The sequence below is a fragment of the Buteo buteo genome, chromosome 3 (genome assembly GCF_964188355.1).
Source record: "Buteo buteo chromosome 3, bButBut1.hap1.1, whole genome shotgun sequence".
NCBI classification, from domain to species: domain Eukaryota; kingdom Metazoa; phylum Chordata; class Aves; order Accipitriformes; family Accipitridae; genus Buteo; species Buteo buteo.
This window is the reverse complement of record NC_134173.1, coordinates 47,098,153-47,120,472: the sequence shown is the minus strand read 5'-3', so window position 1 is coordinate 47,120,472 and position 22,320 is coordinate 47,098,153. Positions and strand designations below refer to the sequence as shown.

The 22,320-nt window shown below is 41.1% G+C and overlaps 1 protein-coding gene across 2 annotated transcripts in view; it reads left to right on the top strand.

The window, feature by feature from the left end:
* Positions 1–20,897, top strand: part of PAG1 (phosphoprotein membrane anchor with glycosphingolipid microdomains 1) — a 109,840-nt gene extending 88,943 nt beyond the window's left edge. For both annotated transcript variants that reach the window (XM_075023495.1, XM_075023494.1), the window contains 6 exons: positions 4,290–4,508; positions 6,898–6,949; positions 7,495–7,591; positions 10,554–11,146; positions 15,801–15,860; positions 17,837–20,897. In XM_075023495.1, the coding sequence (XP_074879596.1) occupies positions 4,381–4,508; positions 6,898–6,949; positions 7,495–7,591; positions 10,554–11,146; positions 15,801–15,860; positions 17,837–18,187 (1,281 nt within the window). In that variant the 5' untranslated portion in view covers positions 4,290–4,380 and the 3' untranslated portion in view covers positions 18,188–20,897. The remainder of the gene's footprint in view (positions 1–4,289; positions 4,509–6,897; positions 6,950–7,494; positions 7,592–10,553; positions 11,147–15,800; positions 15,861–17,836) is intronic.
* The last annotated feature ends 1,423 nt before the right edge of the window (positions 20,898–22,320 follow it).

Genomic DNA, 22,320 nt, shown 5'->3' with positions numbered 1-22,320 from the left:
ATATTGATGTCTAAAAAGCAAGAGAAAGTTGCCACAAGAAGGAGACATTTTAATCAGTATAGTATAAGGCTTAGTTTTCTGAACTGATAATGACTTTGAAATGTGAACGCAAACTGTGGTTTGCATTTTGCCTTGAATGAAATAACCAGTTTTCTTATCGAGGTATTCCAGGCCTGTCTCTATTACTCATTTTTGGAGTTCAGCATCACCAGCAACTTGTGTGGAGATTTCTGTGAAAGGGTACAACAAAAGACATTTTCATCTTAAAAAGATCACATATGAAAAAAACCCAACCAACCCACAAACCAGTTCAGTTGACCGTTACTCTGTCTTAGTGATGTCTCTCTGCAAGCTTAAACTATTCAAGTCTGTGAGTCTTTCAAAGGTGGAGGTAGGGCTTTTTTCAAGCCCAGCAGATGAAAGGCCAGGCGTAAGCTCCATCTTTAGCAGCAGGGTTTGCGTTCAGCTCTGAAGCATCCTCGCAAGAGCCGCAACTCCCTGTCCCCGCACGGAGAGATTCACCAGAGGGCAGCACGCTATCACTTTTTATTGTAAAAGCAGGAGTTAACCATGTCAGCTAAGAGCTTTTTTGAAATTAGCTGCTTGTTGTTCCATAGTTATGATTGCAAATAAGTTTCTCTTTAAGGCTAGCATCTGAAGCCACTCCAGAATCCATTATATTAGGCATACATTAACGTTTTAGTGTCCAGGCATTCACCAAGAGGAAGCAGAGGGAGTCTGGACAGTTGTATTTTCAGTGTATCTCTCTGCCAGGTTTCTGTCCAGGGCTGGTCCGGGCAGCTGATGCCTTCTTGTCCAGCTTCAAGTATTTCAGAAGCTCTCCTGTGTTAAAGGCAGCATCCTGAGTGAATACTATTTCAGCCTCATCGTTTCGGAGGCATTAAACAGTAGGAGTAAGCCCTCTGATGGCACTTCATGAGAACGGTTCAGAGAGGGTGAATGTAGGCATGTTTTTTTTGTATTATATTTGCTTCTGGTTGTCCTTTATGCTGAGCAGCTTCTAGGTCCTCTAGCACTTATGCCAAACTCTCGCCATTCAAGGAGCTGAGAGGAGCCACTGGTTGCATTTTGCCTGCTCAGCTTCCCTCACGCAGGGCTTCATCTGTCGTCAATCTGTTCCAATTTCTTACTCTATTCTGCTTGCACAGGTAACTGGTGACTCCGGCAGTTGCATCCCGTGGTTCAAGTGCTGTTGTACTTTTCCGACCCTTTCTGACCTCTTTCTCTCAACTTACAGTCAAATCTTTGGTATCTGAATTCTTGCTCTTCTGCTGTAGATTAACTACGTCTTCTGTCCTTGTCGTTCTCTTTGCTCCATTTGGCTTCTGCCTGGTGGGATGTCTCATGTCTAGCTTCAGTCTTGCACTTCACTCCTGACATTCACACGTAGGTCTCCCTCGACTCTCTCCCTCTGATCTCACTCCTTTTTAAGCTCAGTCTCAACTCTGTCCGCTCCTGCTCATCCCAACACTCCCTAATGCTGCATTGAAGTCTTCAAACATGCAGCTTTTCTATGGGGCTGCTCCTCATGCATCCCTAGCTTTCCTTAGCTCAAATATTATCTTTATTTAAAGGCCAGCAGCCTTAAGAATGTATCTGTAGAATAAAAGAATATCTTTTCCTACCATATTAGCTTTTGGTACATTACTTAGTCTTCTGAGAGGGGTGTAGTATTGTTCATCAGAGTAGGTATAAAATTATGTACTTAGTAGTAGAAATAATTTAAGTGATATCTTTCAAGACAAAAATAAATGTGATTCTGTTTAAAGAAAAATATTTTGAAATCCCTGTTCTTTTTCTTGTATTTTTCTTTGCCCAATATTTGAAAAAACCAAAAGAAGAAAGGTTTCTTTTTTTCATTTGCATTCTCTCTTTTTATTTCTTGGGAAAACTAAGGAAGAAAATACAACAAAAATGCTGAAAAAAGATTTGATTCCATTTTCATTTTTTTTCACATTTCATTTTCATTTCATCCTTTTTTTCCAAGGAAGGAAGAAAATTAGTATTTTTCAAAGGCAAAAGGATAGGAAAAAAGAATGTAAAAGATCTTTTAAGAATAACTTTTAAAAGCTTGAACAGGGCAGAAAATGTCTTTGAAAATTCATAAAAAATAAAAGTTGAAAAGAAAAATACTTTCTATTGAAAACACTTTACAAAGGTTTGGAGCTAGTTAGGGCAGCCAGTGCGGTGTGCTTTGTAGTGTTTTCTGAATTAGGACAGTCCATCACCTCTACAGGAATTCATCCCAGTGCACGGTGCCCTTGCACCTAATCAGAGAGGTTTTTGCGAGCATTACACCAAGTTTTCTCCTGACTAAATCTGATTCCACTTCTCTTAAGGTCTCTCCCTTTCACAGCCAGTGATGTGACTATGAATCAGTGTAGAAGTAACATGAGTTTTGCTTTAAAATAGGGATGAGGCAGGTCTGTATCAGATTCACATCTGCAATATACATCATTTTTAGAGTGGTCTGCCATTGCTTTTGAATAATTTTTCAAGCTGTACCAAGAAAACCACAGAGTCACATTGCTTGGCAGTGGTCATCCCCAAAGAGCAGTGGTGCTTTCGTGTCGGTGCTCAAGGCTACCAGTAAGTCATATCTGTGCTTTGGCAAGGTGTGTGACACCTACTCTTCCCATTCTGTTTATTTAGGGGTTTGGAGAAGTTACAGATTATCTGGCTTTCTTATAACTTTGCCAAACTAGAAATATTTAACTACACTTTGAAGATTGTCTCTCTAGGCTCGGCAACTTTTTCCTTCTTTTGTTTGTTTCTTCCCATTTCAAGTTATTGCAATGGCCATTAATATCTAAAAGAAAAAAAAAAAAAAGAAAAAAAAGCTTTTATTTGCCATGGATGAATTAGTAAGAATTGATTCTTCTTGGAAGGTGTCCAGAAGTCTGATCCTGCATGGTAGAAACCAATGAGACCATTTTATGTAGGAACAGAAATGTTACTTCTAAGAGCTACCCAGTCACATAGCTTAGTTGTTAAGTTTCTTCTGCTGACTCACCAGATTTTCTTTGATGTGAATGGCCTTTTTCTGGAAATTAATCTTTTTTCTCTTAAGATTTTAATAACAAAATGGTGACATGGTCTTTTTTGATACAGATATGGTATTAGTACCTAACTGAATTTGCTATTACAAAGTGTGCTTCTGCTGCAAAGAAAAAAATATATGTATATACATATTTCGTATATATAAATATATATATATAAGAAAATATATGCATGAAATTAAAGTAAGTCCTAGTGGCTTTTACATTATTCACTCCTATGTTTGTGCTACTGTTTCACTCCCAAAAGATAACTGCTCATCTCTTAGCCATTGTATTCTAGTTCAGTATTTATCAGTCTTGAAGTCTAACTGAAAGCCTGTAAATAGACTTTGCATAACCTATTCCTAAATTACAGAGAATCTGGTATCTTCAGCAGTGCAGAATGAAAATCTTCTTTTTAATTTTGCCATGTTAACAATGTATTACATTAAAAATATGTATAAATTTTAGAATATATTGTATACCAAAATTTATATATCGTAAATACTGTTTACGTGGGATGTTACTCCAGGGCCTGCTGTGCTGTAGCAAAAGTTGTGTTTACTTACACACTGCTCTGTCTAGTTTTCTTATTGTTTTCTTAGACTCAGGTGGGGAGAAGCAGAAAAAGAAAGTTCAGTATTACTACTCTCCAGACATACTATTAAGAAAGTAAGCATTTCACATAGAAATAAGATTAGATCTGATCCGCTGCGAGAAAGGTCTTTGTGGTATTCCTTTCAAAGACTTGCCTAGCTTATTTTTCACTGTACTTTAAGCACTGGATCATGTGCAGGCAGGAGATGTTGAGAGAGAAGGAGGTGAATGCCTTCTGCAGCTCTCTTTTTGGCTTGTAAATTTTGCAGAAGTTGTAGTTAGTTTTGAAAGCTCACTTTTCAATTAAGTTAACAAATATCACTGCAAAACAGACTGCTTTGTCCCTCAAAGTGGATTTATAAGCTTTTTCCTCAAAATACAAGTACAATACTACCTTTTATTCGTGTTGAGATTGTAGATAGGTAACACCTTGCGTTAATATTTGACAAGGTTTGCTCTTTGTCACCATCAGAAATGTAGCTGAAAAACTCTTTGGCTGGCTGGCTGGCTTGTACTCGAAACTGTTTTTTTGTAAGATCTGGATTTGAAAATCCCTCCTGCCAGATTTGTAGCTGTCAGATTCATTATCTTCAAAATTTATGTTAACCTCTAATGGTGTTTTTCTTTCTGCAGAAACAGAAGGTGCACGCAGCACAGATGCCAGCCTTGTGCAAGGAATAAATAACCTCTTCAGCCCCGAGTGACGCCAGCTCCTCCTAGTACCATGGGGCCAGAGGGTGGTTTCTTAGGCAGTGGACTCCAGGTCCATGTCATCCTGTGGGGAAGTTTGGCAGCCATGACAACACTCTTGTTCCTCACCTTCCTCATCTTCCTCTGCTCCAGCTGCAACAGGTGAGGCTCAGGTAGTTACTTAGCAGGCAGTAACGGTTCTTGAGTCAAATAGTGCAGGATTGAAATAGCTTCACTGATAACTAGTTAGCAAGAAATACTGAGGACTTAGGCACAGAAATAAAAAAAGTACGGTACAAAATCTGTTTTCAGAGCAAACCTGAATTGGAACAGTTCTGTTCCTTCTAAAATCTAAATTTTTTTTTTTTTTTTTTTTGCTTTTGCTGTGAAGGAAAAACGCTGTTGTGTTTGCTAGGTGCTTTCTCCTAAGCTGAAGCCTGGGGCACAGGTGGACAAGGACCGTTAGCAGATCACACCGCTAACCTGAAACTGAGAAAATTAGGTGGGCTGAACAGGACCAAAAAAGTATAGGTAAAAAGGAAAGGAAAACAGGTTCTAAGTATTTCAGCTTTGCTTTGGCCATTCCTGAAGACTAGGGAATTGATCCTGCCGTTCAAGCCCAGATGAGTAATAAGAATCAAACGGTGATACTAATTAATGCCTTGTACTCATACCTTATCCTTTTTCATTTCTCCATAAGAGGGTTCGATTTCACCAGTACAGGCACTTCTACTGACTTTGTTTATTCACATTTCAAGGCCCCTTCGTGGCAGGTAAGCTGAGCCCTGCTGATTGCACGGGGAGCCGGGCAACCTGTGCTCAATCCACAGTGCCCTTCCAGCAGGTCAGACCTTTGGCGAGGAGGAGCAGGACTGCTGTGGTCCCTATCGCTACATTTTGCCAGCATAGCTCAATCAGCCAAGCCTATGCAGGGGAAAAAAAAAAAAAACTATCCATAACTCAGTACAGCAGCAAAATCTTTGTTTTGGACCCTTACGCCTATGGGAGCATGTTCTTTCAGCCATTCAGCATTGAGAACATTGAGGAAGCTGTGTTGCCGTAAAATGCACTATATTGGCATAAGGTGTGTCTACAGTGGAAGGCCCTGTTTTTCAGCAGCATTTCTCTAATGCCCACGTTGCAAAAAAACAGTCATGGGCAAGACCAAACCTCACAAGTTGGTTGAAACCCTAAAAAGCATAAGTTGAAACTTCGTGTGATTCAGGAGAAATGTTTTTGTAAGCTGTTAGGTGACATTGCAGTATCTTCCTGTTCATCACAGTTTCCTATGATACCTGTGTAAAAATATGTAATTTTTTTATTTCTTTAAAAGTATAAAACCTATCTTAAAAATCTGTAAGCCCACAAACATTGCATTTAGCTACCATGTTTTGTCCTGTAACACTCCAGTCTTTGAAACATCTCTAGAAAGATGTTTTTAAAACAGAGTCAAACCACTGAGTATGTCTTTGCAGTTACAGAGATACATTGTCAGAAACTATCTGGTGATTCTTTTTAACAAATTCTTGTGTTGCTAGTCTGGACACAGTATCTTTTATTTCAGATCATTCTGTAGGGCAGGTTGTTTATGCATAAATGCAATTATGTAAAATTTCTTCCTAGCTTACTCTTCAAAAATGGTTGAGGACATGGAAAACTGAACAAAATCTGCTCCTTCTAAAATGTCAGAGTCAGAAAAACTTCCAGAGAGGAAATTAAGTATTTGTAAACTTTAACTCCACTCTGCATTGGTGGAGCCTTACTTGCTGTTCTCTTATTTCCCAATTACATACAATTTTAACAGTTGCTAATGTGGGAAGTACCGTGCATTGCAGACTTCAGAAGAAGCACAGATTTCATACTGTCAGTATTTTCTCACCTTTTTACTTGCCTTTTCATCTAGGGGAAGGACTATTATTATTTTAAGCTCATAGTTTATTACAGTATTTCAGAATAAGAGCTGTATTTGCAAAATGGTAAAAACTGGAAGAGTGATTCATACTTTGAGTCCTGTGAAGCAGGATTCATTTTAAAATGAAGGTCTCTGCTGTTATGAAATTTGTAGGCCTTCTTGAACTGCTCATGCTTATTATTATAACTACCCTCCTGAGTGGGAGTAGGCTGGATTTTGTGGCCCTTTTCTAATTCTTCATAGGATAAATACCTTTTCCTAATGCAGTTTAAGGAACTGCCCGGGTAGTCTGTCACCAAAACATGTATCTCATGTATCACTGAGCATTTCAGATATGATTAAATTGAGGATAATAATATTTTTATTATCATCAGTTACTCCTTACTGTGATCTTACACTGAACGAGAAAAAGGGTTGTGTGTTTGTTGTACCTCTTCAGATATGTGTATAACCACCCTGCCTCGATGGTGACCTTACACAGAGGTCATACCAGTCCCTGTAATAATTTTCAGTTATTCTGTTTTCAATATTGTTGTGAATCACAGTTCTGTTCCCTGCAGGTGCGTAAGGTCTATTAATGATTGGCATTTGTATATTAGTAGAATCTGTAGTAACGGTTTATACATCTTTTTCATTAAGGGAAAAGAAGGCCAAACATCAGAATGGAGATCATGAAAACCTGATGAATGTGGTAAGTATTTATTTCTGGCAGCTTATGTCTGTCTTGTGGTTGGTTTGTACCAAGCTCCTTGCAAAATACTGCAGATTGGAAAATAGCTCAGGAATTTGGAGATGGTTGAGCAAGGGCAACTTTAAAAGTTGCAGAACAGGAAGAGAAGGAGAACTTGTGTAGATCCCAATAATGTGCACTTTCTCAACGCTCTTTCTGCCACTATTGTACTCCAGATCTCCCGCTTTTCTTTCACTCCGTTTGCAGCACAAGCGCAGTGTACCCTTTGTCAGCTTCCATCTTCTCATGGGTTAAAGCCATGGTGATGTCTATTACCATAAAGGCTGGAAGGGACATCACTCTGTACATAATTGCATTTATTTGTTTTAACATCTGTAAACACAGGCACCTAAATCTTTGGGTATAGTTGGCATGGTTTGACTCTCCTGCCAATAACACCTGTGAGTCAGAGCTCCAGAGATCAGAATGAAATTCATTGTGTACCTATTTATGCAAACATTTATTCTGATCCAACGGTGATTAGATCTCACTAATTTGTGTTGCAGCCTTCCGACAAGGAAGTGTTTAGCCACTCGATCACAAGTTCGGCTACAGAGCCCCCTCCAAGCAGCGACCAGAACGGGGCACTCAGCAACGGCGAGGGTGAGTAGCACAGCCCCTGTGGGCGGGATGGACAAACGGCGCCATCCGCTTGCTCAGAGCTCCCAGAACGTTAGCTGCACATTGGTGATCCCTCAAGTCTTAGGTTTCTAGCCTTCAGCTTTCTAAGCACGCAGTCGTGCCATTTGTCAGAATACCCCGCGTTTCCCCTCCGCTCGCCTCTGGAGGTCTGACACGAGATCAGCTGCTGTATCCCTGGGCAGTGGCCAGGCATGCAGCTCTCTGGAGGGCAGTCAGTCTTCTTCGCAGAGGACATAATTCACACAAAACTTATGATTGAGTTAAAAAATGCAGTGAGCATGTTTGCCTTGCTGGGAATTCAGTAGCCCATGTCATGGAGATGTTGGTGTTTTAGGCTGCATCTCCACTTCCCTGTCGGGCATACTCTGGCACAGCCCTACACCCCAGCTTCCAGTCCTCGATGCCAGCCAACACTGGGAAGGTGCTAAGGTCCTCCTCTGGGCCACCGAGCTACACCTGCAGATTGACCAGTCCATTAGGTAAAGACTGCGGTGTTCCCTAATCTCGGCCAGCTACCGAGTTGGGATGTGACCAGAAGATGCAGCTGTACCTTGGAGCTTCACTCTTGGAGGCTGTGCAAATATTTCAGGTCTTCCTCCAGGAACTACAGCTTTCGATCATAGTCCCGTGCTGTGCAAGGCTGTCACTTGTATTTTTTGTATTTTAGAAAACGGGCAACATAAATAGGCTTCCTTTTTTTTCTGTAGTCTTTGTTTTGCTGAACGCTCAAAATGATTTGCAGTGAGGTATCACTGGAAAATATTTTACTGAGCTGCACTTAAAAATAAACTTGGTCTCAGCTCAGAGCCACCGGGAGCCAACTGTTGTCTCCATGCCAGGCACCAACACTGGGGGCTGCGCTCCGCATCTCCTACCTCCTCATCTCACTGTGCAGCTGGAGGCTAAGCTATTCAATCTTTACCCCTCGGAGACAAGTATGCAAAGGAATTTTTAAACTTTGGTTTTGCAACTAATCGCTGCTCCTGTCCATTGGCTTGTTGCATATATAGGTGTGTGGCTCACCCAGGGACTCGATGCGCAAAGCCCTGCAGAAGGGAAGCATTTCTTTTTGCCATGAGTCACCACACATGCAGCTGTCAAAGCTGCTACTAAAAGGTGTGCTGTCAACCAGCAGACAGTTTTCAGACTGTCTGATATTACTGAGCTTATGCTCTGCATAACAACCCTTCTGAATAACAGGAACCAATGTGCTTTAATTTCTTATGCATTCTTTTTGTTAATAGTTTGTTCTTTCACTGTTTCTGCTAGCATTTTGAGCAGGGGCAGGGCTACAGAAGCAACAGCATCAAATGTTGGGGTTTTTTCCTTTACACAGCCTGCCAGCACTGTGTTTATCTATGCCAACCCCTTATCTATGCCAGCCCCTTCTGTGTCACTACCCATAACCACAGGAGCATGGAAATGTGAGCTCTCATTACTTCTGATTATCCCCCTCCAGGCTGAATGGGGTGGGTGCTCTCTGGAGCCTGTGGCGGTGCTCTGCATAGCACAGAAATCCCTGAGAGTGAGCACCAGCAGGGGAAAACATGTTCCACCTTCTCCAGGCCAGTTCCTGATGTTCCTCAGGAAGTCTGCAGGCATCCTGGGTAGTGACCAGGACACCCTGAGTCCTAGTCAGGATGCAATAGGACACTGCCTCCTATTCCTCCTATTCCTTCCTAGCTGTATGCAGGAGCCAAGTGAATGGAGAAGGACGTTTTCCTTTTCTTCTCCTCCCATCTCCCATTCAGGCAGCGATTACCATCCCACACCTCCAGTTCCATCCTGAGTTTTGCTGTCTGGGTACAGCTCCCAGCGGGTGCTGACTGCGTGAGTCTGCATGCCCTGAGCACAAGAGAAAGCAATGTCCCTGACAGGCCCCAAATCAAGGGTACTGATTGCTTTGGCAACACTTTATGACGTCATGTCAAACACACTGAAGGAAATGGAAGAATGAGTTGATTTTGCTGAGAGAGTACCATAGGAACTGTGCTAAGAAAAGTAAAGCTATTCAGAAGTCATTTTTCAAAGAAATGGTGTCACATAAACTTACATACCGTGTACTACCTTGAACATGCTTGTATGTACCCATATATACATCCCTGAATGCAGACAAATGTCATACATGTGCACTGTAAGATAAGAAGTCCATAGATTTCAGTCCCTAATACCCTCTAGTGACAGCGACGTGACCTGCTTCTGGGACTTGAAATAACATGTTCTGCCTAACACTACTTTCTGAAGTCTAGTCTTCTCTTTTGTGCATATGGCTGGCTCGTTAGTAGGTTGTCAACCTACATTATGTGCTGCGAGACTATGAGAAGTATGGCATAGCCTTCCAGTGAGGAGCTTCTGGTGTAGCGTGCAGCGAGGCTGGCTGCGGCAGGGCTGAGCAAAGTGTGATTCAGACGAGAATTTGGCCAGCACGTTAAACAAGGTGAAGGCTGGGTAGGGAGGAAGAAAGAACACTTTCCTTTTTGTTTCCAAAGGATAGGGAAATGGAAAGAAAAATCTAACAAAGCTTTTTTTAAAGGCACTCGGTTTGAGGCCTCCCACCAGTGTTCCCCATCTGAGACTGAGCAGTCTGTAAGCAATAACCAAGTACAGCTGAATATCCATGCACACCTGCACCTGCCCACCAATGGTTCTTACTGTGAATGCTGTTGCTATATAATGTGCCTTGGGGGTGCACAGAGTATTTAAGATGTTGTGAGAAAGATATTTTAACAGTAGAGTGCAGAAATCTCTGAAACTGAAATCTTTTGATAAACAAAAAGCATGACGACCAGTAGACATTTCCAGGCATTGGAATCACTTATCCTTTCCAATGATACACAAAACCAAAGTAGTGTAGAGAGTACCAAATTGCACTCACCTTATAGTTACGCATCTGTTTTAAATACTTCTTCATAATTTTCTCTAGTGCTCTCAGAGGACAGTACAACTGCCTGTATTCAGCCCTATGAAGAAGTACAGACATCTGTCTCTGATCTGCTAGATCAACAGGATAGTCTTGGAAAGCCTGTAAAATGTCACCAGAGCCGGGAACTACCCAGTATTCCCCCTAACACCACCGTGGAAACCATCATCTCAGCTAGAAATGCAGAAAATGATCAAGGTCTTGGAATGGAAGGGCCTTACGAAGTCTTGAAAGACAGCTCCTCTCAGGAGAACATAGTTGAAGACTGCTTGTATGAAACTGTGAAGGAAATTAAAGATGTTGGAGCAGTAGCCAGCATGGAAGAGAGCTGTAACAGCAAAGCAAAGGCTTCACTGACCGTTTCTGAAGGTCAGAATCAGATTCCTGAGTGCAGAATTGAATCAGCAGAATATGCATCTGTTGACCGAAATAAAAAAAGTCGCCAGAGTGCTAATTCAGAAAGCCCTCTTGACAACACACCAGATGTAGAGGATGAGCTTCCCCCTCCAGTACCCATGAAGCTTCTTGATGAAAATGAGAATGTGCAAGAAAAAGAAGTGGAAGAAGTGACAGAAGGAGCAAGTAAACCAGAGAAGGTAACTACTGCAAATACTTGTCCTTGTCAAACAGCCAAATAATGATAAAGAACATACAGGTGGGAGACGATTTTTTTTTTTAAATAACAAAAAAAAAAATGCCAAGAAAGAAAAACACTCAAGGTGATGCAAGACTGTAAAATATGGAAATATGAAAATGTACAGTATAGTCTTTGCATTATAGGCATGTATTCATTTTATTGCAGCCTATATTTTGGATTGTTGCAGTATGTACTTCATAAGGCTTTTCCCAAATATTTTCCAGCAATTGCATAGGGGGCCGCTGCTTCTTTGTTTAATGGTATTATACTTGTGGGAGTTATTACCATAGGTATCCAGTATCTCTGTCAGCATCTGTCTCTTGTTCAAAATCCCCCCTTTGTTTTTTTCTAATGAAACCTCAATTTACAAAAAAGAGAGGGAGGCATTCTTGGGGGATGCCCTAACTTTAGATGTGCCTCCTTTGTTGGACCACCTTGACTCAGCTGTGCAAGTGTTAGGTATCTGCTCAAAGCCACTCGTCTCATCTCTCTCTGTTGGAGAGAGGGACAGAAAGAGAGAGAGATTACAACTGTAGGCTTTTATATTTGTGAAATTCTGTATGTATGTCACACATAAACAGAGTAATGAATTTCTGCCTGCTGAAATCATGGCCAAAAGTTATGTTTTCTCAGCAGCTTGTTCTTTCTCCCAGCCTAGGGACAAGTTTGTGGCAAACTCCTTGAAAATTAGAATTGTGACATTTTCAACAAGTTATTTTCCCATTTTTAGTTTTTCACCAGAATTATTTTTAAGGATGCTTTCAGATCATTGCACAGAGTTTTCATAAACTGTTGAGTTTACATTTTTCTAAACTACTTTAGATAACTTATTATTAATTGTGAATGAAAGAACTGTGATTTTAGCAGATTAATATAATTCTGGTGTCTGACTCATCAAATAATATTAGGTATTGATGAAAACTTCCAAAAAATCCTTAAGATGCGATGTGACATTTTAGTGTAAACATTTACCTGAAAAAATCATAGCAGAGCTGAGGTATTGTTACTTGTTTCTGCTAGTTCTCTTATTCGAAGTATTATTTCAGTAATCCAGGCAGAGGGCAGAAATATACCTTGTTAAATAACTGACTAACCATGTAACCTATAAAAGACAATAGAGCCGAAATGAATAAACTGAAGACTACTCATAATATAAAAATTGTTTATCTGGACTCTTCAGTGCACATTCTTACAAATAACGAGCTCATTAAGTAAAAAATTAAGATGTGATTGTCAACAATAATCCACCAACACTCCCTCCTCCCAAATTCAGGCCATATGTAGTTTCTAATTAAACTTTTAGAGAAACAGCTTTCCGTAACAGTGACATTTTTCCTACCAGGTGTGAAAAGACTTGCAGAAAATCATTGTATTTCCCAGGCACCAATACAAAGGAAAAGCATTTGCTGCTCTGTAGCTCCCCAGCACACTGCGTATACAGTGTCAGTAACTGCAAGGAGTGGGAATTGATTAAAATGGTTCAGGTTTTGAAGGATTAATCAAGAGATGACACATGCAGTCCCCTAAGTGCCAGAAAAAAGGTGTTTGTCTAATTAAAATTTATTCAGAGCTAAAGCCATCCTGAGTTAAAGCTTCAGCAGCATCAGATCATTCCCGCGTTTGCTGCTAGGTACATGCATTATGCATCGAAGCGTGCGCCTGTCCTGTCCTTGAGAGCTACAGCTGCAGCAGAGTTGGAAATGGTAATTGATGGAATATATAAATGTCATTATTGTTGGCATTGTGTGGGGAGGTGGTTGCAGGATTGTTTTTCTGTTGTGATGATGGTAATTTTTCCCTCTATTTTGCTGCATCAAACAATGCAGAGCAATGCCTGTTTTTTCCGATGTGGCAACCAAAACCAAGATGTTTATGGAAATGTATGTTACGTTGATAACTCTTTTAGTTAAACAGGGTCCATAGGTGTCTTAGGTGTCTCTTTTTGCTTCCTCTCTTGCGAGGCTACTTAGCTGCCTTGCCTAACATGACATCCGTATCCCAAACTTTTCAGCCTTCTGCCCTGACCCTGATGAAGAGAGAGGTTGAGCGTAAGTCGTGCAAGTCTCTCTCACTATAATTAGGCTTTGCTTTAGTAGGGCACAAAGAAGGGACAGGCAGGGAGGCTGCTTGTGTAACCGAGACTTGTACCTGCCAACAGACAGGGAACAGACCGTCTCCAGGCTGTTTCAGTCTCACCCTGTAGAAGAGGGCAGCCAGGATGATCCCCAGCCCATGCCAGTACCTCAAGCACACTCATTTGGGAGAGAGCTAGGTGGACCAAGCCAGAGACCATTCCAGTATATAACAGCATGAAAAGGATAAAGGATCCTTTCAAGAGCCAAAAGTGCAATAAATGAGTGGAAATTAATTATCTAAATTGGTTATTGGCCATGACCCAGCCAAACCCTTTGGAAGGTTTTGGAGAAAAAATATACCTTTAATACCATGAGGTCTCTTACAGGCCTCTGTCACCTGGAAAAACTTGGGCGTAGTTGTTCTAATAAAACTGGAGAGGTAGAATAGTTTTTCTTTAGTTCTTTGTTTTTAATTAAGAAAAAGGAAGTACAGATATCCTTTTTCACCCATGTCTTTCCAGAGTGAGTACTGGTAGAAATGCTCTCCGTGTGTACATCTGGTTGCTGCCATCTGATTTCAGATCTGCACAGCCTGAGGATGGGCAAAGCATCTCTTATAAATGCACCCGAGGAGAATGGTCTTCTTGTTCTGGTGCCCGAGTCAGGAGCAGCAGCTGAGCCAAAGAGCAAAAAACCAAGTGCTGTCGAGGAACAAAAGGAAAGTGGAAGGCAAATAAGGACATACACTGTTTGTGTTGCTGCTGTTGAGGTTTCAAGCGTAATTTATAATATTGCTAGGTACAGCATGTTTAGGAGCAAGTATTTTTTTCAGTTTCCAAGATGACAATATCCTTCAAAATTGATGTGTCACAGGTTTCACATTTAGAAGAAAGAACATTAGGTCCCAGGGAAACAAGAACAGGATTGCCAACACCCTGGGGTATTTGTCAGTACTTGAGTGGGAAACTGTAGAAGGGGTCCTGACACGTGGTGCTTATAGACACACTGATGAGAGAAAATAACTTTGCTGAAGAATTTTGCAAGTGCATTTGTTTTAATGTGTGAGGATGCAATTAGTAACTTACTCCTCAACACAACAAATATCCTGCAAGTAAGAAAGACTAAACTGAGCTGCTGTAGTGAAGCAGATCTAATAAAGGGCCAAAATACATTTTAATTTCTCCTTTTTTTTCTTTTTCTTTTTTTTTTTTTTTTGATGAGTAAACAAACCACAGGTTAAAGAGCACATTCTCCAGGCAGTGAGAAAAAAGCAGGGAGTTGTTAGGTGTGAGGGAGCAGCAGGCAGACTTCAGTGCACTTTGGGTCAGGGTCTTCATCAGAAGTGCTCCAGGGTTTTGAAGCTTGGTATTTAACAGAAATAAAAACTCTGAGAAAAATGGAAGTAGGAAAGAATCTGTTGTAATGAGCCCCTGTGGAAAAAAAAAAGTCTTGTGTGTCTAGTATGTGCCTGGAAGCAGTATTTGATTGGCTGTGCTAAAAATAGCTCTACTTCTCCTCCTTGGTCTGCACTGGAGGAGGTCTGAAGTATTTTAGGTGGAGAACTTTTATGAAACACCAAAATACGGCCCATTACAAACAGTGCTGGAAGGCTCCCTCTGAATCACTGTGGAGCAGGAGTCCAGCAAAGCCTTCTCGCCCCAGCAGGGAGGAATCACACCGCCGCTGTGAGGTAGCCAGGGTCTTCGTTGCCACAAAGGTCCTAAGACATTTTTCATAAGAGCAAAACGCTTTTCCCCCACTGTTTCGTGACCTAATTTCTACATGATGCTTTACGTGCTTGAAGTTAGACTCGATACCAAAGCAAGCCCTCCATCCTTCAGTAACTTTGCTACGTGAACTGGATCCAGCCAGATGCTCTGAGGGTCGAGCCGCCCACCTCCGGGTGGGTCGCAGCAGGTCTTTTCCACGCTCGTGGTCGGAGCGGCTGTGAGGCGGTGCTGCTGCGCACCTCTGCACCGCTGCTGCGCACCTCTGCACCGCTGCTGCGCACCTCTGCACCGCTGCTGCACTGCGGGGGAGGAGGACACGGTGCCTCCCTTGCAGAACTTCCAGGAGCCGCTGCATGAAGGATAACAATCGTCAGGAAGGTGCCAGTTGGGTATTGTTCTTGTGTCATCTAAAAGCGTATCTGAAAATCACGTGGAAGGCCAACTAGTGTGTCGCAACAGCTGACTTTTAATTGTTCAAAAGCCTTTGCAGACTCTTTCTTGCTTCACTGGAAGTGTAAAGGCAGGGATACAGCGGAGCAGAGTTTGTTTTAACCATTACATTATTTTTACCCTTTTCAGGTCAGGACAAGAGCAGATACATTAAAAAGCTCTACTAACCTCGGGGCTGTTATCTCCAGAGATGTACTCTGGATATTAGGGATATTAGCTATGTAAAATGGAACTAGTGAGCAAATGACCATAAAATATAATGTATTGATTGTAATGGGAGGCTTTTATTATAGGTTTCACACTGTTGACTGGTAATAAACCTTTTTTTTTTTTTTCTTTCTTTCTTCCTTTTTTACAGAGGCTTAGTTCAATGTCTTACAAGTCTCGGGAGGAAGATCCATCTCTTACAGAAGATGAGGTGGGTTTCTTGCACAAAATTCAATAACTAACTAGAGACCTTTTTTCAGGCAGAAATTAGCATAAACTCTGCATGATTAAACAGGATCTAAGAAAGGTGAAATTTGTCTGAAGGGAAAATGACAGCCAAAGTTTCTCTGCACAGAGTTTGTATTGCCACATTGCTAAAATCAGAACTATTCCAGCATATGGCTATATCAGGCCAATAGGTTAAAAAGTGGTGTCAGAAAATAACAGGAGGCCACAATTAGTTGATCGTTAGGGCAGCTTCTTGGTTTGGAAGACAAACTCTACTTAAGAATAATAATCAGCAGCCTTTTGAAACATGCTCCACCTTCTCCATGCAAAGTGTTTGGAGCTCTGGGAAATAAACGGAAGCACAATAAAAGCACTGGAACATAAACTGTTCTTTAAAATGTCTATTAGTCAAATAAATTGAGGAGATTGAAACAAAGACAGAAAAGTTAAACAGAAATAAGGTTGCTTGTGATTGTCTCCAATACACCCGTGCAGTTTATAAATACATTCTCCAGACATAAAAGTAAACATAAACTTGGCAATGACCTGAGTGAGCTAATGCTTTCTGCTGGGAGAAGCACTCCCACACATTAGTGAATAAATTGACCCTTAGACTGGGTTCATGTAATTTAATGTTGGAAAAGGTTGAAGTATGGATGAGCAGAAAAGCCATTTTTTGTTTGGTTGGCTGAAAACAGTAAAAACTAAGAAGTATTGCCACCTGCAGTTGGATGTCTCTCTTTACAAAAAAAAAAACCAAAACAAACAAAAAAAAACCCCCAGAATTAACAGAAGCGATCTGGTTCATCTGCATCAGCCAGTGTTGTTTAATGGTAATGGACATTTTCATGCCAATCTACTATTATAATTGGATTGATACAAGTTCAGAGTGGCCTTGCATACTTGGGAACGGCTTTAAATGTAACAGGAGAGCTATGTTGCAATTGCGTATTAGGTACCAGAGGAGCAGCGCAGGGAATTTCAGCCGTCTGCCCTGTGCAAGGGGTTGTATCCACTTGGACTGGGAGTGGGAGTCAAGCGGCTCCCTGTGCTTGGCACCAGCCCCGCGAGCCCTGAGTGGAGGGACATGTGTGGATGTAGGCTTCTCCTTCACCTCTTCATTAAGGGCCACCTTCATGCACTTGTTCAAGCATACCACCTCCTCAGAGACAATTTTTAGAGCTAGGAGTGAGACTCCAGCTCCCTCTCTTGTGTTTGTAGTAGCTGAGAGGTTTCAGTCTCTAGTCTTAAGTTCTGATACGCAGTGACTGAGATGCAGCTCCTCTTTGTAGGCAGAGTTTAGTCAACAGAACAGACCTTGCATATCAAGATCGGCACTATTTGCTATTTTCTGGTGTGGGTAATTTATCTCCTGATTTTTAATGTTCTCTTCACATGACTTGGTGCCTCCTTGGTTCTGCCTACAAACAAAAATAAACAACTGCTCTCCTATTGGGGTGTCTCTAAAAGCAGAAAAGTAGCTGCTACCATTAAAAATAATAATAATTTTTAAAACCCCAAGGATCAGACGGCATCCTTCTTCTACATTACAGCAGCTAAACCTGATGCTTTTGACCTTTGATGCCTGTCTCACCATTGAGCCCAAGCTGGCTCCAGGACCATAGCAAAACTTGCAAGAGCTCCTGCTCACAAAGCCATTCCCTTTTGTCCTGGGTCTAATTTGCCTGCTGGGGATTTCTGTTCAAAGAATTTTACATTTATAAACTTTTATAAAGCATTCTTTTTTGAAAGAAAATCAATATATAAATGCATGCCAGAAAAGAAAGGATTTGTAAGAAATCTTTTTTTTTTTTTTTTTTTTTGTAAGAAAGGATCTGTTTTTATTAGAATATCCTGTCTTTTCTTAAGTAACTGACATCCTTGTGGTGGAAGAGGTACAAACTGTCACACAAATTTTGTGTCACGCTTAAATACTCATCAGGTGTCTCCTTTTCCTAGATCTCAGCCATGTACTCATCGGTGAGTAAGCCGGGACAGCCCATCAAGGCACTGGATTCTCCTTACACCTGTATTCAAGAAATTGCATCTCAGAGGTCCCCGTCTATTTGCAGTGGCCTCTATGCAAGCGTGAAGGACTTTGAAAACACCCTAAATACTACCACTGTGCCTCAGTCAGCGGACAGACCGAACGGGGAGCTGGAGCCTGACTATGAAGCTATCCAGTCAGTGAGCCAAGAAGAAGACAGGACCTTGTCTGTGCCTAACACAAACCACACTGCTCTTTCAGGAGAGAATGACTATGAGAGCATAGGGGACTTGCAGCACCACAGAGATCTCACCAGACTTTAACTACTCCGGCAGGCAGATTTCTCCGCTGGTATTTTCAAAGGAACATGTGAAACACAGAGAGGGGAGTGCTTCTCCTTTTGAGGAACGAAGCTAAGTAGAGAACAAAAGTTGTGAAGAAGCGGCACACGTTTCAGCCAGGGTGTGATACCTGCTAGGTTATTCTGGGTGGTGGATGGAGGCTCATGGGAAAGGGTATGTCAGGTCAGAATGACTACCAGGACAATGTAAAGACTTCTTTATTGTTAGCTCCAAGACGACCAGAATTTGGGAAGGAGTGCTATGCTTGTTGTCCCGATAGGATTACATACCAAAAAGACTGCCTTTACACAAAGCTAGCTTTTCATTTTAAGAGATTATTTTATGTCATTTGCTTCAAAGTGTTTTTCAAGCATCATTTTTCATTCAAGTTCGGGCATCCACAACGTTGAGCAAATCACGGATCATTGTACCTCAACTCAGACTTACTTTGCAGGGCTGGGGAAGGCATGCTCACTTCTGTGTCTTTTGGGGAGCTCTGACCACATTCATTGCAACTAAAGTGCAAACAACAGCACTTCACAAGGGACCTACTCAAATGTACTTGAATTAATTCTGTCAGCTTTTTTTTTTAATGTCAAGGGCTGTAGAATGTGACTTGTAATATTTGAGGTGTGTACTGGTATTTGTAGGTTTTTTGTTTGATTTTTTGTGAAATACGCTTTAACATGGCAAGTTACACCCTTAGCGCTCTTGCTCTGTTCCCCTCACATGCACACATGTACCTACACATACACACACCAGACAATTGTCAAGTTGCAAAAAGTTGTGCAAATGAATGCATTGGCATAATGTTTAGCCTAACCTTAATAGTGTTGAGTCATTTTTTTGAAGAACTTTGCCCTTTTTTAAGACTTAAAATATTGTAATATGTTTGTCTAGTTTATTGTATAGGGAAATTTAGGTACTGTGTTGAGTGGATAATATTTTTTATTTTTACAACATATTTTTCATCTTCAGAGTTTTTGTAGATTAACTTACTGTTTTCTGTAACAGGAGGAATCCCATTCTTTGGGCTTTATTTGGTTTTCTTTTACATTTTTTTCCTATTTCAGAAGTATATAAATGAACAATTGCTTTTTTCTTTTTTATCTTCTTGAGCAGGGGTGTTGAACATGCCTTGCTGTTTTTAAGCTCAAAATAATGGCATCTATATAAAAGAACACTGCCAAAGGGCAAAAAAGAGGCAGAAAAGACAGTGGGATTTAGTCTGTGATAGCCACTAGTCCTCCTTGTTCCTCAGCTGAAGGAGCAGGAGGGCAACCAAGAACTTCTTGGGGCTCTGACAAGCAGTTTGAATGCCACTGGCTTTTCAAAGATACAAGTTATTCTCTTACGATTAAAAACAAAGTACAGTGCTTGGATGAAATAAGTAGGTACTGGGTTGATGCTTTTGCTTTCTACAAGAATAGTACAATGAATAGTACAGTAGTGCACGAATAGTCCAACAGTAGAGAACTGACATTGTGTGATATGCATCTGTACAGAGTTATGTGTATGCATGTGCATACAGCCCCCTGTATATAAGCATACACATGTAATTTGGACACAAGTATAAATTATAGTCCAAACTTGCTAACATTCAAATACATTAAGATACGAAATATCTAGCATGTGCTTGAAGAATAGTTTATTTTTAATTCAAAATAAACAGCACATAAACTGAGGTTGGCTTATTCCATAGTAGCCAAAACAGGTTTAGTTTCAGCTCAGTTGGAACTGGGTTTTGATACATCAGATGAAGTCCGTCTCAGATCACTGGCCAGCACTCAATATTACTTGGTACTATAAAAAGCAAACACAGATCTGGTTACACACATTTATTAGAAATAATAAGTGAAAGAAGTATACTGATTTTTGGGCTTCGCCTGTAAGTAGTACAGCTCTGAGGAGCAGTGCAAGTGCTCAGTCAAACTCTGCCCGCAGGGTGATTCAAACTTCATAGATCCTGACCTCATGCGACAGTGCAGCACACTTGATCTATGACTCTCTTCCTTTGAGGAGAAGGAGTTCAGACCAGTCTGCATCCATCTTGGTCTTGACCATGCTGCCATGCTTCCACAGCTGCACCAAACCCTTTGCTTCCACTTCATTGCAGTGCTTTTTAAAGCTGACTTCTGTCTTCCTTTCTGGAGTTTTTCCCTCAAAAAAAGTTTCTATTTCTGTTCCCTTGAATGTGAATTCATGAAGTTCACCTTTGACTGTTCTCTCCTTCTACTTCACACCGTTTAAGGCCAAAGATAAGATGCACCGTGTTTCAGAAGATCTGTTGTGCTAAGTCTGGAGAATTTCTGAAGTCTTTAACTATGCGTTTGCTGTCTGTTCCTTGCTCAGGGGTACAGGTTTATATATGTAGTCCTCACTCTGACTCCTGCAACTTAGTGGCAGGCATACCTCAACTCCTGAAATTCCCAAATACATCTCAAGATGTAGTTATCCCTTAAGGATTGTCTTACTCGTTACATGGATGGCTGCTTGTGGAGAAACAGTAGCAACATGAGGTTTGTCAGGTTCACCAGATTCAATTTCAAGACCAATTTAAAGGTATGAGATAATGCCAGTTAACAATAGCAATGAATAACACTGAACTCTTGATTGTAAAATTTTAAGGTGCAAAAGAAGAAATCAAACATCACTCTGGAAGTGCCCCCATCAGGATCAGCAAGTCAAAGGAAGGAGGGCTTCCTGGTCACTCTTTGCAGTCTTCCAGAGCAGGATTAAGAGTGTTGGTTTGGAGGAAGGGATGTGAGATTTGGCTCCTTCCTTCCTTTCTTTCCCCTGTTCTGACAGCTGCTCCTTGAGACACCCAGACTTCCCTTTTCCACAGTGAAATCCCTCCCCCTCTCTTTTTCTTTTTTTTTACTATTTTTAACCTGCCTCATACAGCCTTGCACTGGGAGCTGGTACTATGTCTGCAGTCCTGTGGTGCTGGCACATCCCTTCCTGTTGAAATGATTCTCAGGGTGGTCACAACCTTTTCATCGTCTGCCAGACCCTCAGCGTGGTGGGGAAGGAGCTCAGATTTTGGATTGCTGCTTGCGGGATGTGTACTTGCCCTCAGCCATTGAGACCCCTGCACATTGGACTCTTGAGAGCTGCAAAAACAAATTACCTTCCTGAACAAGGACGCACAGGGGAGACTGTAACTCCCCTACAATTTCCATTATATAGTCTAATGCTAAGGCAAAATATTTTAGAATTCAGTCCAAGGTTCTTAAGTGAATAATTACATCTCTTGACAAAGAATCAAGCTTCTGTTTTAGTTCCCTCTTCCCAGAAGTAAGATCTGTTCTTTTACAGCTGTTGCCAATGCTTTCTTTTCACTAATACATTGGATGGAAAGATTTTTCCAACAGTAATCTCCAAATAGCTTAATCTGACTGTAAAGAAGAGGGAGTCTCTTCTGCTTGTCTCTTCATTGCTATTTTTTCCCCTCTCACCATATCCCTAAAAAAAATCAACATCCAAAATGAAGTATTTGTTACCTGGCAATCTTTTCTGGAGAAGCTTCACAGTTTATTTCTTTGCCTCTGTTTTTTGGCAGAACTATATAATAAGGTCTCACATCACATTGCTACAGTAAGGCCAAGACAAGCTGTAATGTGTGTATAACTGCACTAGTGAAAAGGTCTTTTCTGATTTCCTTGTGGGAACTGGTAGAAATAGGAAATGAAGTTTGGATGTCTCTTCATGAATCTGTGTCTCCTGTGGGAGTTGTTCTCACCACATACCTAAACCAGTTCTCACCACATACCTAAACGAGTGCTAACCCCATACATAAACCAGTCATCCCTTTCTACCATGATGAGCGCAGAATTGCTTTCTCAGTCACAGAGAGAAATAGATTCTTTACAGATATCTGTAGCGCAGGCGTGTACCTAATTACCATGGTTCGATCAGTTATAGTGCCTTTTTTACTAAGTAGCTAGTACTTCCATACTCTTTTTCATACTGTGTTTGTTTTATTCAAAAGTACAAAGGGACAACCCCAATATTTACTTTTCTAAGTTGGAAACAGCTTTATAGAGACACATTAAATGTATTGGACCTTAATTAGCCCAACAATAGCAATAGTCTCCTACAAACATCCTCCAAAA